At 57.6% G+C, this 16,326-nt stretch overlaps 2 protein-coding genes across 3 annotated transcripts in view; one reads left to right on the forward strand and one right to left on the reverse strand.

The window, feature by feature from the left end:
* The first annotated feature begins 1,242 nt into the window (after positions 1-1,242).
* ZNF629 (zinc finger protein 629) lies at positions 1,243-9,787 on the forward strand. The gene is made up of 3 exons (XM_019628629.1): positions 1,243-1,414; positions 3,915-4,022; positions 4,177-9,787. Exons 2-3 carry the CDS (start codon positions 3,950-3,952, stop codon positions 6,714-6,716), a joined length of 2,613 nt encoding a protein of 870 aa, XP_019484174.1. The 5' UTR covers positions 1,243-1,414; positions 3,915-3,949; the 3' UTR covers positions 6,717-9,787.
* Positions 9,788-12,933: 3,146 nt separating this feature from the next.
* Positions 12,934-16,326, reverse strand: part of RNF40 (ring finger protein 40) — an 11,794-nt gene continuing 8,401 nt past the window's right edge. For both annotated transcript variants that reach the window (XM_019628613.1, XM_019628614.1), the window contains exons 19-20: positions 16,152-16,253; positions 12,934-14,124 (exon numbers count right to left, since the gene is read on the reverse strand). In XM_019628613.1, the coding sequence (XP_019484158.1) occupies positions 13,948-14,124; positions 16,152-16,253 (279 nt within the window). In that variant the 3' untranslated portion in view covers positions 12,934-13,947. The remainder of the gene's footprint in view (positions 14,125-16,151; positions 16,254-16,326) is intronic.

Below are 16,326 nucleotides of genomic sequence, written 5' to 3' on the forward strand. Positions count from 1 at the left end.
TGTGAGGGAGTTTTTAGCCAGAAACCAAATAACTGTATTGGAACACCCTCCCTACTCACCTGATCTGGCCCCCATGACTTCTTTCTTTACCCGAAGAGAAAGTAAATATTGAAATGAAGACATTTTGATGACATTCAGGACATCAAGGGGAATATGATGACAGCTCTGATGGCCATTCCAGAGAAAGAGTTCCAAAATTGCTTTGAAGGGTGGACTAGGCACTGGCGTCAGTGCATAGCTTCCCAAGGGGAGTACTTTGAAGGTGACCATAGCGATAATCAGAAATGAGGTATGCAGTACTTTTTCTAGGGTGAGTTCATGAACTTAATTGTCCGACCTCTATGTTCCCCACAGTCCCCAGGAATAATAAGACTCAATATACAAATGTGCTAAATTAAAATAGACACAAACACCTTACCTCACTTCTCACACCTTGGTTTCCTCTCCTGTAAAATGGGGATAATATACCGTCCTATTTCAGCAGATTGTGCTGAGGAGGAAATGATACGAAGGCTACACAAATTGGGAGTCCAAATAACCTGGGCCCTGGGAGGCCACCAGTGTTCCCAGGTTTTTAAAGGTTTCTCCTGCTATATGCTGGGTGCCCCCCACGCTACTGGGAAAGGTTCTTGCCCTCCTTGGTCAGGGAACCCCCACTCACCTCCCTCCTGCCTCCATGGGACCTGTGTTTCCTCCTCTGAGGGGAGCAAATGGAGGAAGAGGGGCCAGCACATACTTCCCAGTGAGGCTGGGGCCAGGGGCATAGGCTGCCACCAATCCCTGCTGGCTGCAAGTGTCCCCTCAGCCCAAACTCTTATTGCCATGACTTACTATTTCATGTAAGTCATTTCTCGTGTGCAGGATGTCCCCTCTTGGATTGGCCCTGCCAGCCTCTGCTTCCACCCCACAACCCAGGCATTGGGGCCCCATCTCTGAGTCTGAGTCCCAACAAAGGCAGGCCCCAGGCAGGGGACCTGCAGCCACCAATCCGAGATAGGACTTTCCCAGAGCTGATGGGAGAGCCCCTGCGAGGTGGAGCATGGCGAGACCCTCACTGGTGTTTGGGCTCCCGGGAGGATCCCCTCCCACTGGAGAAAGAGAGGGGGGCATCGTCGCAGCCACCTCCCTGCTCCCTGTCCTCTTTTTTTCCCAGGCCGTGGGAGGCGAAGAGTTAAATCCCATAGAGCTGCTGCTCTGACTCCAGGCTAGAGGGGCCCGGGAAGCTGGGGTCACTTCCTGCTCCGTCCCAGTCACCCTGAACTGGTCCCCGGGTCCTCAGCCTGGGATCACCCCTTGAGAAGGACCCCAGCGTCCTCGGCATCTAGCCCGCCCCCCCAACCCCAGGCAGGGCATTCAAGGGGTTAAGTCCCCTGGGGCTGGATTCCACCTTCCGCCTTTCCCAGACCCCAGAGCCGTGAGTTGGGGACGCCTGGGTTCCTGGGGGGTGGCCCGGAGGGGCCCGGACGGTGGCCGGGAACAATGGGGCACTCGCAGAGGCAGCGGCCCCGGGCCTGCGCCCCCCTCCCCCCCTCCCTTGGTCGCTGGGGTAGGGCTGGGGGCCGGGCAGGGGCGCCGAGGGCCGAGGATTCTGGGAAGAGCGCGAGGGTCTGGCTGTGGGGGAGGGGAGGCGTGAGCATTCTGGGAAGAGGGAATTCGACCGCCAGGCCGGGGCTGGGGGCTGCGGGACAGCCGGGAATCCTGGGGGCTCAGGAGGCGGAGGATGCCCGGCTCTGCGCTGGGAGCTGAAAGATGGTGGCAGGGTCCAGCTGTTGAAGTGCAGGGTCTGGGTTGGTGCGGCCGGGGCGAAGCGGGGGGCCCGTGGGCCAGGATGGCTGCATGCCGGCCGCTGCCTCCATGTCAGGGTCACCCTGGGCCGCTTTCCACACCTCTCTGCGAGGCAACCTCCCCCCCCCCCCCAGCAGTGGGGCTGGTAGGAGGTCTGAGGTCTTAGGCCTGGGCCTGGGTCTGCTCCAAACACTTCCTGCCTCCCTGGGTCTTCCCATTTCATGCCCCTGGTCGTCCCTGTCCTCTACCCCTTCCCTGTACTCTAGACCACTGAGCTTGTATTTCTCGAAATAATCAAGGTACATAAGGTCTTACCTGTACTCAGCAAGCAGCAGGGCACCCTTCCAGGCCTCCTCAGAGCAGTCAGGCAGCCCCAGCTTGGCAGAGGTTTCTGCTTCTACCTCCCCCAAAGACACTTACAGAGGCGGGAGGGGAGGCTCTCAAAGCCTTAAGGAGCTGCAGAAATGAAGAAATTAATTGACTTCCTAAAATCCAACTCCTGTCTCCCCTACTGCTATTTGGCAGGGTTCAGCCAGCCCCTGCTTCACTTGGGTTTCCTCCCAGCTGCCTCCTCTAAGTCCTGGCCATGTCTCCTTGACCACTGCTCCCATGTCCACAGTGCCCAACCCACGTGGCCACCCAAAGCCCAGGCTTTCCCCAGGGGGCTCTCTTAAGGGTTGAAACACTGGGGGAAGTTCACTTAGCTCCTGTCGCCCTCTTCCCTCAGCCTGGAATCATATCACCCTTCATGGAGTGACAGCTGGCTGTTTTACCAGGAGGCCACTCTGAACTATCCCTTTGCTGCCGTCCCCTTGCAAACTGACCTCTAAAGGCATTGGACAAACAGGTTTTCCAGGAGCAAGGGGAATCTCATTTATTTTCAGTTTATTCAACAAAATGGATCAAATGCCTATTACAGGTTAGGCATTGTCCTAGGCAAAGCATGGGCAGCAGCCAAACAGAACAGGGGTCCAGAAGGAGGGGACCAGAGTGGGACAGACGCGCACGACTCCTGTGGGGAGGACTCTTAACTCCGCAGGGAGCTCATAGGCTCAAATTGTCAGGCTAGTTACCGGATCCAATCCCTCTTTTTACAGCCAAGCACATCTCGGTCCCAGGAATTTCTCCATCCCTTTCTCATGGCCAGCAGGCTCCCCTAAGCTTTCCTCATCACTGTCCCTGCCAGCAGCCCACGGGTTTTATGAGTTTCACATGACTCCCAAGGTCATCTCCCTCTCGGAGGCTGGGGCAAGCCAGACACAGAACCTTGCATGTCTGGTCTGTGCCACTTCCCGGCCGGTGACCTTGGAGAAATCTCCCTGAGAGTTGGTTTCCTAGTCTGTGAAATGGACAACCTGATGTCTGGGTCTCCTCGTGGGACTGCGGGGAGGATTGGGTGAGATAACGAGGATGGCACAGCACTTACTGAGTCAGCGGCCAGGTAGTCTCCCCACACTTCTCCTTTCTCTTCCTTTCCACTGCCCTCTCCAAGTGGTTCCTGCAGAAGCCCCTGCTGGCTTTAAGATGCCCCTCCCCCCACTTGGAGCCTCACCTTTCTGTGCTGGGATAACCAGAAAATACCCCCGTCCTGGAGGGCCCTGGTCCCCTCAGGGAAATCAGGGTGGTTTCTTTTTCTTTTTAACTCCTTAAGAATCCCAGGCAGTCTCAGTTCTCTGTGCAGCTCTTAAGGCAAGTTTATTGGTCCCAATTAGCAGCCCCATTAAGGAAAATTAGAGTCTTAATGAGCTTCCTCTGATTAGCAAAATAACAGGTTTCCTAGCCTCTGGGCATCAGAGGAGTGGGGTGAGAGCCTCCTTCCCCTGTGGGTGTCAGATCCATCTCCAGCCCCCAGCCTGGGTTCACAGGGTTATGACTGATGAGCTTTTAATTACAGTCTGAAATTCACCCTACTTGCTCAGCTGTGATCTTAAGATCCGGAGCAGGAATGAGGGCTGTGGGTATGGGCTGGGGGCGTGGGGGTAAGGTAAGAACTGTGCCCAGCAAAATGGGTTGGTAGGAAAGTGAAGTTCTCAAAAGGAGGACTGAGGGCTGGGGGCTGGCAGGTGTGTGTGGGGGGTAAAGAGTGGGAGGTTAGTTTCCATCGTGTGCTCCTGTCTTTCCTCCCCCAGGGTCCCTGGAACACTGGGCAGTTGTGAGCTCCGGGATGGAGCCTGAGGCTGCGCTGTGGGGCCCAGACCTGCGGGGTCCTGAACAGAGCCCCTGCGATGCTCACAGAGGTGAGGGGCGTACGAAGGGACTGCGGCTCTGACAAGACAGTGGCCCCTGTTCAGGGAGGGGCCCAGACTCTGGGGGAAACTCAGGGGAGGGAAGAGAGACGGAGCCCGTGTTCTGAAAGGAGATGGGGGCTGGAGACTCCCTTTCTCTCTGTAGGTGCGGAGAGCGGGAATGACGAGGACAGCCCTCGGCAGGAAAGTTCTGGGGAGGAGGTCATCTTGGGAGATCCAGCTCCGAGTCCAGAATTCAAGGACCCACCAGAGATGCCCCTGGAGAGACCCTCCCAGGATTCCTCAGCTCCCCAGGACCCCCCAACCGCACTGGATCACTCCAACGCCTTGGACCACCAGACCCCTCTGGATGCCCCCACCCCCGAGGTTGTCCCCACACCGTCGGATTGGACCAAGGCTTGTGAGGCCAGTTGGCAGTGGGGGACTCTGACCACGTGGAACAGCCCCTCGGTGGTCCCGGCCAGTGAGCCCAGCCTGCGTGAGCTGGTGCAGGGCCGCCCCTCGGGGACCGAGAAGCCCTACATCTGCAACGAGTGCGGCAAGAGCTTCAGCCAGTGGTCCAAACTACTGCGACACCAGCGCATCCACACGGGGGAGCGGCCCAACACCTGCTCCGAGTGCGGCAAGAGCTTCACGCAGAGCTCGCACCTGGTGCAGCACCAGCGCACGCACACGGGCGAGAAGCCGTACAAGTGCCCGGACTGTGGCAAGTGCTTCAGCTGGAGCTCCAACCTGGTGCAGCACCAGCGCACGCACACGGGTGAGAAGCCGTACAAGTGCACCGAGTGCGAGAAGGCCTTCACCCAGAGCACCAACCTCATCAAGCACCAGCGCTCGCACACGGGCGAGAAGCCCTACAAGTGTGGCGAGTGCCGGCGCGCCTTCTACCGCAGCTCGGACCTCATCCAGCACCAGGCCACACACACGGGCGAGAAGCCCTACAAGTGCCCCGAGTGCGGGAAGCGCTTCGGCCAGAACCACAACCTCCTCAAGCACCAGAAGATCCACGCTGGGGAGAAGCCGTATCGCTGCACCGAGTGCGGCAAGAGCTTCATCCAGAGCTCAGAGCTGACCCAGCACCAGCGCACGCACACAGGCGAGAAGCCCTACGAGTGCCTGGAGTGCGGCAAGAGCTTTGGCCACAGCTCCACGCTCATCAAGCACCAGCGGACGCACCTGCGCGAGGACCCCTTCAAGTGCCCGGTGTGCGGCAAGACCTTCACGCTGAGCGCCACGCTGCTGCGCCACCAGCGCACGCACACGGGCGAGCGGCCCTACAAGTGCCCTGAGTGCGGCAAGAGCTTCAGCGTGAGCTCCAACCTCATCAACCACCAGCGCATCCACCGCGGTGAGCGGCCCTACATCTGCGCCGACTGCGGCAAGAGCTTCATCATGAGCTCCACGCTCATTCGCCACCAGCGCATCCATACGGGCGAGAAGCCCTACAAGTGCTCCGACTGCGGCAAGAGCTTCATCCGTAGCTCCCACCTCATCCAGCATCGTCGCACCCACACAGGTGAGAAGCCCTACAAGTGCCCCGAGTGCGGCAAGAGCTTCAGCCAGAGCTCGAACCTCATCACCCATGTGCGCACCCACATGGATGAGAACCTCTTCGTGTGCTCCGACTGCGGGAAGGCCTTCCTAGAGGCGCACGAGCTGGAGCAGCACCGGGTGATCCACGAAAGAGGGAAGACCCCAGCTCGGAGAGCTCAGGGCGACACTCTCCTGGGGCTTGGGGACCCCGCTATGCTGACCCCGCCCCCTGGAGCCAAACCACACAAGTGTCTCGTCTGCGGAAAGGGATTCAACGACGAGGGCATTTTCATGCAGCATCAGAGAATCCACATTGGAGAAAACCCCTACAAAAATTCAGATGGCCTCACCGCACACCCAGCCCCCAAGCCGCCTCAGTTCAGATCCCCCAGGCTCCCTTTTGGAGGGAATTCCTACCCAGGTGCTGCGGAGGGCAGAGCTGACCCCCCGGGGCAGCCCTTCAAAATGCCTGATGGGCAGGAGGGCTTCAGCCAAAGGCTGGGCCTGTTGTCCTCCAAGTCCTACATTTGTTCCCACTGTGGAGAAAGCTTTCTGGATCGCTCCGTGCTCCTCCAACACCAGCTTACCCACGGCAACGAAAAGCCCTTTCTCTTTCCCGATTATAGGATTGGCTTAGCGGAAGGGGCGGGGCCCAGTCCCTTCCTAAGTGGGAAGCCCTTTAAATGCCCTGAATGCAAAAAAAGCTTTGGCCTCAGTTCCGAGCTGCTGCTACACCAGAAAGTCCACGCAGGTGGGAAACCCCAGAAGAGTTCCGAGCTGGGGAAGAGCTCTTCTGTCCTCCTGGAGCACCTCAGGAGCCCCCTGGGGGCCAGACCCTACCGCTGCTCGGATTGTGGGGCCTCCTTCCTTGATCGCCTGGCCCTCCTCCGGCACCAGGAGACCCACACCCAAGAAAAGTCCCCCAGACCTGAGGACCCCGTTCCAGAGCCAGCCACCCTGCCCACATGCCAGGAAGGTGAGGGAGAGGCCCCCAATCCCACAGGGAGCAGCAGCCATGGAGAAGGGGAAGCGGAAACCCCCAAAACCCTCTTGGAAGAAAAGCCCTATTTGTGCCCCGAGTGTGGAGATGGCTTCACAGAAGTTGCAGCCCTCCTCCTTCATAGGAGCTGCCACCCAGGGGTTGACCTGTGAAATGGGTCTGGAGACCAGGGACCTCTCTCCTGAGAGGAACACTGGATCTCCCCAAAAAATTATGTTGGGGGAGGAGGAAAACCCTATCAGATTGTAGAGATGGGGAGGATGGAGGGCCCTGGGTAAAAATAGTGCGTTTACATCAGTGACTAGAAACTATGAAATTGTTGGTCGGAACCACTTATAATGCAGTAGAGAAAAACTGTTGGGTTAGAAACCCTATAAATATGTAGGAAAAAAGCCCTTTAAGTCTGTAGCAGAAAAACCCTATAAACCATAGTGGATAAAAGCCCTATTAATTGTAGGAAGAGGTCCCAATATGTCTCTAGGCAACCCTATAAAACTGTATCAGAATCCTTGTAAAACTGTAGGATCAGGAGGTGCGTGCAGAGAGTGCAGCAATGGCATTGGCTTGGGAGGGGCGATCCTCAGAGGTGCAGATGGACCTCCCGGGAATTTGTTCCACAGTGTTCTCTCCCACTGGAGGAGGGGCAGGGCTCCTCCCCACAAGCCTTGGACAGTTATACCGAGGAAGATGCTCAGTGGGTAGTGTGGGAATTGGGTTGACCTGGAAAGGGGAGAAAACAAGATGGGAGCGAAATAATTAGTGATGAGGAGCCTTCAGACCCACAGAGGAAAAAAGACCCAGGAACTGAGGGGTTTCCTTGGGGAATGAGGCCACTCTTAGATGAATAGTGTTAGAGAAAGAGGCCCACAGAATTCCTTATGAGAAAGAAGCCAAAAATGGGGAAGGAAAAAAAAAAGATGTCCTGCCTTTTGAAAGGCTTAAGTTTGGGATACGTACTTTAAGGTAAGACTTCTGGGAAACCACCACAAAAATTAAGGGAGGTTCTTTGGGGTGTTCTGAGGGAAGAAAACCAAGTGGAGAAACCGATCAGATGGAACCCAGGGCTGCCCAGTCCTCCCCCGCCAGGCAGGACGACCTGTCCCCAGCACAGCTGGGGACTTGTGCTCTGAGAGGCCTCCAGGGATGGAGGGTCCCTCCTACATTCTCAGGTCTCACTGTCAGGAGGTGTCTCCTGAAATTGAACTGCCAGTCTTGCTGCCGTGGCAGGCCATTTCCTCGTATTCTGTCCTCAGTGGAGAGAACCGCTGCTAGTCGACCTCCAAAGAATAAAGCCCTTCAGCAACTCGAGGCCTGAGTGTGGCTAAACCCTCCCGACACTGCTCTTTCCCAGGTCAGCGAGAGTCACATGTAGGTTCTGTGTAGCAATGAGGGACAGGAAGTGGCCAGAACAGCGAGCTTGGATTAGCCAGCAACCTGCCTTTCCACATCAGTCTTTCCTCCGAGCTGATAGCATGGCTGCTGGCAGGATGAGCCAGCCTGCAGAGTGGTGGGTGTCCAAATACCCCACAGACGGGACTGCGGGTCCTTGAAGAGTATATGGAGGCCTGACCACCTTCCTCACCCCGGTATCTGGAGCTCTCTGAGCTTGTGACAGGCAGGCTAGCCCGATTGTGGTCTTGGCAAGGGACGGATTCCACCTACTCGGCTCCTCTCCTCCTTCATCAGAAACCCTCAGAGGGAAATGAAAAGATGAGAACCACATTTCCTGGCCAGACACACCCCAACGCAGCTACACACTTTCATGAACCCAGACAAACTTGCTAACATGACTGGGTGTGTGTGGCAGGGAAAAGAGACAATTGCTGGAGAAAACTCTTGAAACGTCTGTAACAAGAATCCCATCCCCTAACCCTGGAGATTCTGTCCAGTGCTGGGTCCAAAGGAAGTGCCCACTGACCCCATGCCGACCCCAGTAATGCACTGTGGTCCTGGAGTAAGAGAGCTGAGATGCCAGGTGAGGTGGCCCTTCAGGAGTCATTCCTCGAGAGGGTGACCCGGATTCCTACAAACCTATGGAAGAATTCTCTGATCTCATTGTCTAAAGTTCAAAGGGTGAAAGTCCTTCGCCCATCATCTACCCTGCTCCCAAAAGGATGGCCCTCACATTCAAAAGATCGCAGTCTAGAACATTGTAGGAGGAAAAACCCAGGCCTGCTGGGGAGAAGGAAAAGGCAGGCCGCGTGTGATTGAGGGGAGACCCTTGTTAACGTCTGCATGAAAGCCCCACCGGGTGGGAAAGCACTACTGAGGGAGGAGCCTGCCTGCCAAATCTCTACTGACAAAAGCGCCCACAAAAAGGGGGTGACCCTAAGACTGAGGAAGAGGAGACCAGCCTCCACGTCAAAGCAGATTTTTTCCCAAGATGGTAGCAGAAAGAAACTCTAGTTGTAGACAAACCCCTTGTAAAGCTAGCAGCAGATCCCCTCCGAACAGGTGTGAGGCATCTGTCTCAGAAGAGACAGCATCTGGGGGCTCTGGGGCCTTCCGGGGGGGAGGTGGTCGGTGTGGCCAAGGGCCAGCTGCGAGCCTATCGGGTATAAGGCACGTAGTAGGATGCTCGCATGTTGTAGTAATGGGTGATGTGGACACGATGAGTTGCGGTCTGGCCTTTTGTAGCAAAAAAGGGGCAGAGTCAGAGACCTTAGGGGTATGACCTCTGTGGTTCACCTCCCCAGATGGCTTTAGTCAGGATCTTCCCTCCTGAACAAACTACATTTTGGGAGGAATGAAGCAGGGAGCTAGTTGGGGTAGGTGGGAGTGTTGAGACCCTCTGACCAGCTCGGGCAGAGGCCCAGCCTGGAGTGGACGGCTCCATGAAGGCGTGACTCTTCAGAATACCCTTCTTAAGAGCCCAGCGGACAGGGTCACAGAGTCATTGGTGAAAGCAGAGGGAAGAATAGAAACTGATCTGAGCTTAGGGTGAAACTTGAAACTGCTATGGATATGGAGGTCAGATGGGAATGGGGCATGAATCCTGAATGATGGGGAAACATGAAACCGTCGCAACCAAGGGGCGGGGTTCCATGATGCCTGCCCCTGAGATGAGCAGCCCCCAGACTTCTCTGCCCCCATTAGGGAAGCCCTACTCACCTGACCTGTCCCCCTGGAATGATGAGAGGCCCCAGTTTTGAGTGTTGTGTGTTGATAACAGTGTTGTGTCAGCGGTGGTCATGTTGATTAGAATAAAGGGAATGAGACTTCCCAGGTGTTTTCTGTCCCCTCTTTCAAGCCTAGAACAAGCTGACAGGGCTTGTCTGCTCCCTGAGCCACAGTCCATTCAGAACCTCCAGAGCTCAGCCCAGTTCTAAGCTGACCTTGGACCCTTTTCCCAGAGGCCCTGAAATCCCCAGCCTGTGTGTACTGATGGGAGCTCGAGCGTTCATGGAGATTTAAAATCTGTACCCTTGGGCGAGAGGGAGAGAAGAAGCATTCCGAGGTGGTGGCCAAGCCAGGCAGCGCCTGTTGATGTCTGGCTTTGGTGGCAGCACCGCACGCTAACTGCTGGCTGGCTCAGGGCCAGCTGTGCAGCCCAGGGAAGCCTCCAGCCACACCACCTGCACCCTCCTCACCCCCCAGACTGCCACATGGGAAGTCTCCTAAGATCGGGTTCCAAAAACTGGAGGCCACCTCTCCTGGTTTACCTGGGTCTTCAACCTGGCCCAGTCATCCTCTGAAGCTGATCCACTTGAGGAGAGGTGGGTGGAGGAGAGATGGCTTGTCATCTGTCAGGATGAGCCTAGAGAAGGGCAGCCACTTGCCCAAGAGCCACAGCAAGGCAGTGAGGGAACGCAGGATGGCAGCAGCAGGCTCTGCACCCACCAAGCCTCCCCCATTGCTGGGCCTGAGGTCAACACTTGCTCTAACCCATCTCCTGCCTCTGCCCCTGTCGGCCGGAGGGGCAGGAAGCTTTCTCCCCACCTTCCCTGTGCTTCTCCAACCCAGACTCTGAGGGTGGACTCTCTGCTTGTCCTTCCCCTCACCTAACTGGGAAGCGGGGGAGGGAGAGGGCAGAGGTGCCTTTGATGGAGAGGAGAGGAATGAAGGCTGTCTCACATTCCCTGTGTCCCCAGTCCCGGGGACATTGAGGCACATCAGAACCAGTTCCAGCTCAGGAGGAGTCTTCAGTCAAGAGTACAGCACTGGGGCCAGGGAGCTGCTCAGACTTAGCAGAAGGGGCTGTGGACCCGGCCATGGAGCCTGCCACAACAGAGGGTCAGGCAACTGGCTGGAGGAAATGACCTAAGAGATGAGGGGGGAGAAACAGGAAATAACGTGCAGGGTTCAGGGGAGAGGGTGCCTAACAGTGGGTGTGGGTGTAAAGCATAAAGGGATGGGGGTTGGAAGGTAGAGAGCAGAGGCCAGAGTGTAGCACCGTGTTTGAGGAAATTAGAGAGAGGGCCTCTCTGGGGGCTTTTTAAGGAGTGACATGATTTTACCCCCATACCCCAGTGGTGTGGTTTGTCCAGGTCTGGACCTCAGGAGGGAGAGCTGGGCTGGAGGAGTTGGGCCTTAGCAGCTAGGCTATAGCTGTGGCCTTGGATAAAAACACCCAGGAAGAGCAGCAGAGTAGAAAGGAGCAAGTCTAGCTTATGGGTGGTGGGAGAGGACCAGCAGAAGACAGGGAATCTGAGGAAGAGGAAGGGAGTGCAGCACCGCAGGGTCCAAGGACAGTTCTGGAGAGTGATCAATTAAATGCTCCGCAGGACCCGTGGCCTATCAGACATTAGCCCTAGTTCTGGCTGAAACAGTCCTGTTCAGCCCCCAGGCCAACATTTGCTCACCCCCAGAGGTCAGCCAAGATCAGGGTTGGTCCAGGAGGAGTTTTGGCCTGCCCATCCCGAGGACCAGGGTTTCACAGCCACCAAGGCTCCTGGGCTGTAAAGAGGTCAAACTCCTGTCTGGAGGGCCCTGCTGGTCCCTAAGGTAGATCCTCCCAGCAGGGGGTAGGCTCCTTGCATACCAGTGTTTATGGAATGAATTCCTCTGTCCTTCCTGTGGCATCAGCACTTGCTCCTGCCAGTGAAATCCTGACATCTTTATCCCACTCTCTCGGGCTTGAGAAATGGTTTGATGCCTACTTTATTACGTATGAGGACTCACAGGATTTCTGAGTTCCTCTGGAGGTGGAGACTGGCCTAGGGCAGATGTTTGGGGAGGTGATGTGCAGTAACCTGCATTTACTTAAGGAGCCCACGTGGATGGAGGAGACTCCCAGGAAAGAGGGTGGTGCTCACAGAGGATTGGCTGACCCGAAGGCGCTCCCGGGCTCCGGGCGCCTCCTCTCAGAGCCAGCCGACTCTCTATGATGCAATGTGCTGCGTTTCCCCCGCCCAGCCCTTGCCACGGCTGCCCGCCGAGCCACGCGCACTTCCTCGGAGGCCCGATGCCATCCCCCGCCGCGGCCCGTGCCTCGCTGAGCGTGCCCACTGCCGGCAGCTCGGCGCAGGACGCCACCGTAGCCCGCGTGTCCGTCTCCAGTCCGACCTGGTCCAGCCGATGCGGCCCCTCCAAAATCCTGGGCTCCAGGTGGGGCCCGAAGACGGACACGGTCGGGAGTCCCTGCGAGGGCGCGACCGCCAGGTGTGCGGGGCCGCCTGAAAGCGCGCCTGCTGCCAAGCCCGCGGTCGCTACTGAACCCATGGCCCCGATGCCAGCTCCAGCACCAACATGGGTCAGCACGGGCCCTGCTGCGAGACCTAGTACAGCCTCTGTGACGGCTCTCTCTGGGGACCCGACAGCGCGCTGAACCCAGAAACTTCATTCGACACTCGCTACCCGAAGGGACATGGCCAGCGGCCGACGCTAATTGCACTGAAGGAAGTCACCCGCTGAGGCGTCCCGATCTGTCCGTCCGCGCGGGAGGGGCGGGTGAGGCCGTTGGGTAGGGACCGTCCGCAGGTTGGGTCCAGGACTACCTCTGGCCAGCATAACCGGGAAACCGGCTCGCCCCTCCGAGGACCTTGTCAGTTACCAAGGGACTACATTTCCCAGGGTGCAGCTCGCGGCCTTCCAACGGCCAATGACTCCCGGGGGCTCGGCGTGCCTGCGCGGAGGACGCTGGCTGGTCCCTGGGGATGGGCAGCTTCAGCCCTTCCCAGTGGAAGGATCGGCTAGCTTTGAAGTGAGAGCGACGCCTTTTCCCAGCCGAACGCTCCTCCCGCAAGCCCAGTCCGGAATCCAACAGTCGTTAGGACTGAGTGTAACCAGGTGTTGGAATGGGCAGGGGCACCCCGGGGTCTCTCGTCTGCACAGGCGTTCCAGGTTCACACGCCGCCAGGGTAGGCTCGGGCCAGATGCAGTAGTTATGTCAGGGACAGCGTTTAGAGCAGGACACCTGGCTACTCGGACCACAGACTGAGGGTTGGACGTTTATTCATAGCATACAGCCTACACATCTCGAGCGCAGGGTCCGAATGGGCCCTGCACTTGTCAGCAGTTCCACCTTCCGGGCCGGCGGGCTGCCTTCACAGCCCAGGGTCTGAGGTTGGGCAGGCAGCACAGGAAGAAGCATCGTGTACACAAGGTCAATCACAGGCTTAGATGAAGCTCTTCTACTGGAATGATCGGAAGTTGGCCCAGCGGCTAGTCTGTCCCCTCCCCTCTTGAGAAGTTCTGCCTGCAGTTAAGGCCACCAGGATGAAAGCGGGGTCCGCTGGGACCCACTGGAACCCTGGGAAGCAGGTGGGAGAGTAGGGATTGGGAAGGGCCTGATTTGACTAGAAACTGATAATTCAGCACTCCTAAAATGAGGCCAAGCTGACACAGCAATCAGAGCTTCCCCGAGGACATTGCCCCTGCACCCTCCAGGGGGTATCCCTTTCAGTCCTTAGCACAAGATCCAGACCAAAAGAGCCCACAGAATTCTATGGGACTGGACGGAAGCCCTGCCCAGACCAGGGGGTGCAAGTCTCCCTGAGCTCAGAGCCACAGTCTGGGGACCTGGCCCACCCTGGTCCTCACTTGTGGGTATGGAAGGAGGCAGTAAGCCTCCTCTTTCATGAGGTCACAGCCCAGTGAATTTCCTTCGGGCTGGGATAGGCATGTGGAGACAGTTGGAGAAGGGATGGGGCCAGCCTTCCAGGAAGCTCCATTGGATGCTCTGGGCCTCTCCAATGTCTCCCAGACCTTTCCTGCAATGCAAGTGCCCCCTAGGCCAAAGCCCTGACTGTGGGGAAAGGTGGGACCGAGCTGGGCTATCTCACTCCCATTAACGAGCACTGGCCCCCCCAAAAAAAACTAGGTGGGGAGGGGCTGGGCCACAGAGTCCAGAGCACAGGGTGGGGGCCACTGAAAGTGGGGTGGGGCAGGGCTGGGGGCACAGCCCCCAGGATCCCTGGGTATCAGAGTCCCCGAGTTACAGGCTCAGCTGATGTAGACGCGGTGGAAGTCGTGGGCGCCGAAAGCCGAGTTGCACTTGGGGCACTTCCTCTGGCGGGCCTCGTAGCGGCCACGCACGCACTCGAAGCAGAACACGTGGAAGCACTTGGTGAGGACGGCGTCCTTCTTGCGAGTGTTACAGCAGGGGCAGGTCAGCCGCGCCTGGGCCGGGCAAAGGCGTCAGCTAGGGCACAATCCTGCTGGGGCCCAGACCCTAAGCCGACAGCAGGTGGTGGCCAGGCTCAGCCACTGCCCAGCAGAATGCACCTATCACCACAACCCTAGGAGGGGACGAGCACCCTCCATGAGGAAGCCAAGCCTCAAGTGGCCACACAAAGCTCCACAGCAGCATGTGGATTCTAACAGGGCCATGTGGGGCTGTAGCCATATGTCCCTCCTCAAGGCCAACCCCCCATAGACTCAGCCTAGGCTTTTCTGCCCTGGAGCTGCGCTGCTTTCCACTCTGGCCTCCCCTGGAAACACCCCAATCCTGTCTTAAGCCGACTGTCTACTCAGCTGGGCACAGCAGTGCCATGAAGAATGTGCTGTCTCCAGCCTCCACTGGGCCCACCCCTGGTGCTGCCAGAGACCCTGCTGTGGGTCCCTGGAGCTCTCCCAATCTCCAGTCCTATTCTGAAACCTGCTCCTGCCCCCAGGTCTCACTGCCAACTCCAGACGGGAATCCCTCAGTTCAGCATTGCCCAGCATTCCTCCTCTGCCGTCTGCCTGGAGTCTCAGCCCGTCTGCCCCCTGCCCCTTCTTCCCAAGCTCTTAGAACCTACCCACCAGCATCCTACAGGTTTCAACATGTCCCTTTTTGAGAAACCCTTCCCTTCTCCCCATGGCTGCCTCCCACTGCCTCTGCTCCTTCAAGGCCAAAGTGCTTCCAAAGGTTTATTACTTAGTGACCCACTCTCCGCCCTCTCTTCACTCCAGTGCGTGAGCGGGCAGAGCCATTCCCACCACAACGCCAAATCCAAGGACTGGGCATCGCCCGTCCCTCACTCCACCTGCCTCTTGGTGCTGACAGCTCCCCTGCCTCCCTTAACTTCTCCCCCATCAACTCCTACATCACTCTCCTGCCTCCCAAACCACAGGCTTCTCTGTCTCTGCCCATCATTTAAGCTCTGAGGTCCCTAAGGGAGAAGAATGACCCCGTCCCTTCTCATGCCACAGACCCTCACTTCCACCGCTGCCTCTGTGACAGTCCTCAAGCCATTCTCCACACCAGTCCTTTGCTTCTGAGGGGCTTCCCAGACAGCCTGCCAGGAGGTCCCAAAGGACCCTCGTTCTCAATATCCTGAACAGTGTCCACCAGCCTCTACTCCTCAGCAGTTTTCCTAATCCCACTAAGTGCCACTTGTCATCCACCCAGTTTCTCACAGCAGAAACCAGGAGTCTTCCGCACATTCACCCTCTGGCCCATTGCACGCATCCCGTCTGTCCCAAGCCTGGGCACTTGCGCCTCCTAATTATCTCCTGAACTCCTCTACTGGTTTCTAACACCATGGACTAACTCCTACCAGGTTCTGCCCTGACTGCAACAGTGTAACAGGTTCCCTGCTTCTCGTCCAATCAATAGCAAATCAGAACCACATCACTCTCAGGTCTAAAACCCTTTCACACGTGCACGCTGCCTACAGGGTAAGTTCAGCTCTCATCCTGCCTTACCACACCCTTCAAGACTTGTCACTACCCAACGCCCAGGCTTGCCGCTACCACAAAACCCACGTTCTGTCCCCCAGCCTGCTGCTCAGCTCGGGGCCTCCACTCTGCAGGGACCCCCTTGTCCCCATTCCCCACGGCCGGCTCTGACTCTTCCTTCCTGATTCCTTCAGAAGCTTGCTGTCGCCCAGGGCTGGTTTCCGGTCCTCCCCTGAGCTTCCACAGCCCCCGGGGCCTCTGTTATCACACTGCTCATCACTCAGATGGGAGAATTACAGGGCTGCCTCCTCCAGCACGCTGTCAGTTTCAGGAGCTCTGCGTCCAGGTCTGGTTGTAGCCCTGCCACACCTCGCCAGGCACTCTCCCTGGCAGGCAGTGTGTGTACAATACTTGGTCAGCTGTCTGATTCCCCACAATGGGGAATCCCCTATTACTGGGATCCCCAGACTACCCACTACAGTTCTCACCAGCCCCCATCTAAGATTTCTCTGTTGACGGGGCACAACTCAGCCCCACAGCCACACCTTATACTCCTTGATCTCCTCCTGGAGGATTTCATCCGCATCTGCGTAAACCTCCACCTTCCTCTGCTTCTCCAGCTTGCGCCGCAGCCGTGAGATGTCCTCCTGAAGCAGGAGGGGCTGGGCTGAGTGCAAGGGTCCACATCCCGAAGCCCCGCCCAGGCCGCAGCAGGGACCC

The sequence above is a fragment of the Hipposideros armiger genome, unplaced genomic scaffold (genome assembly GCF_001890085.2).
Source record: "Hipposideros armiger isolate ML-2016 unplaced genomic scaffold, ASM189008v1 scaffold_799, whole genome shotgun sequence".
Lineage (NCBI taxonomy): Eukaryota > Metazoa > Chordata > Mammalia > Chiroptera > Hipposideridae > Hipposideros > Hipposideros armiger.

What these genes read in the sequence shown, in the direction of transcription:
- ZNF629 (XM_019628629.1), top strand. Translation starts at nt 3,950, where the DNA reads ATGGAGCCTGAGGCTGCGCTGTGGGGCCCAGACCTGCGGGGTCCTGAA. An exon ending in CCCCTGCGATGCTCACAGAG is followed by an intron (nt 4,023 to 4,176) that starts GTGAGGGGCGTA and finishes TTCTCTCTGTAG; the next exon opens with GTGCGGAGAGCGGGAATGAC.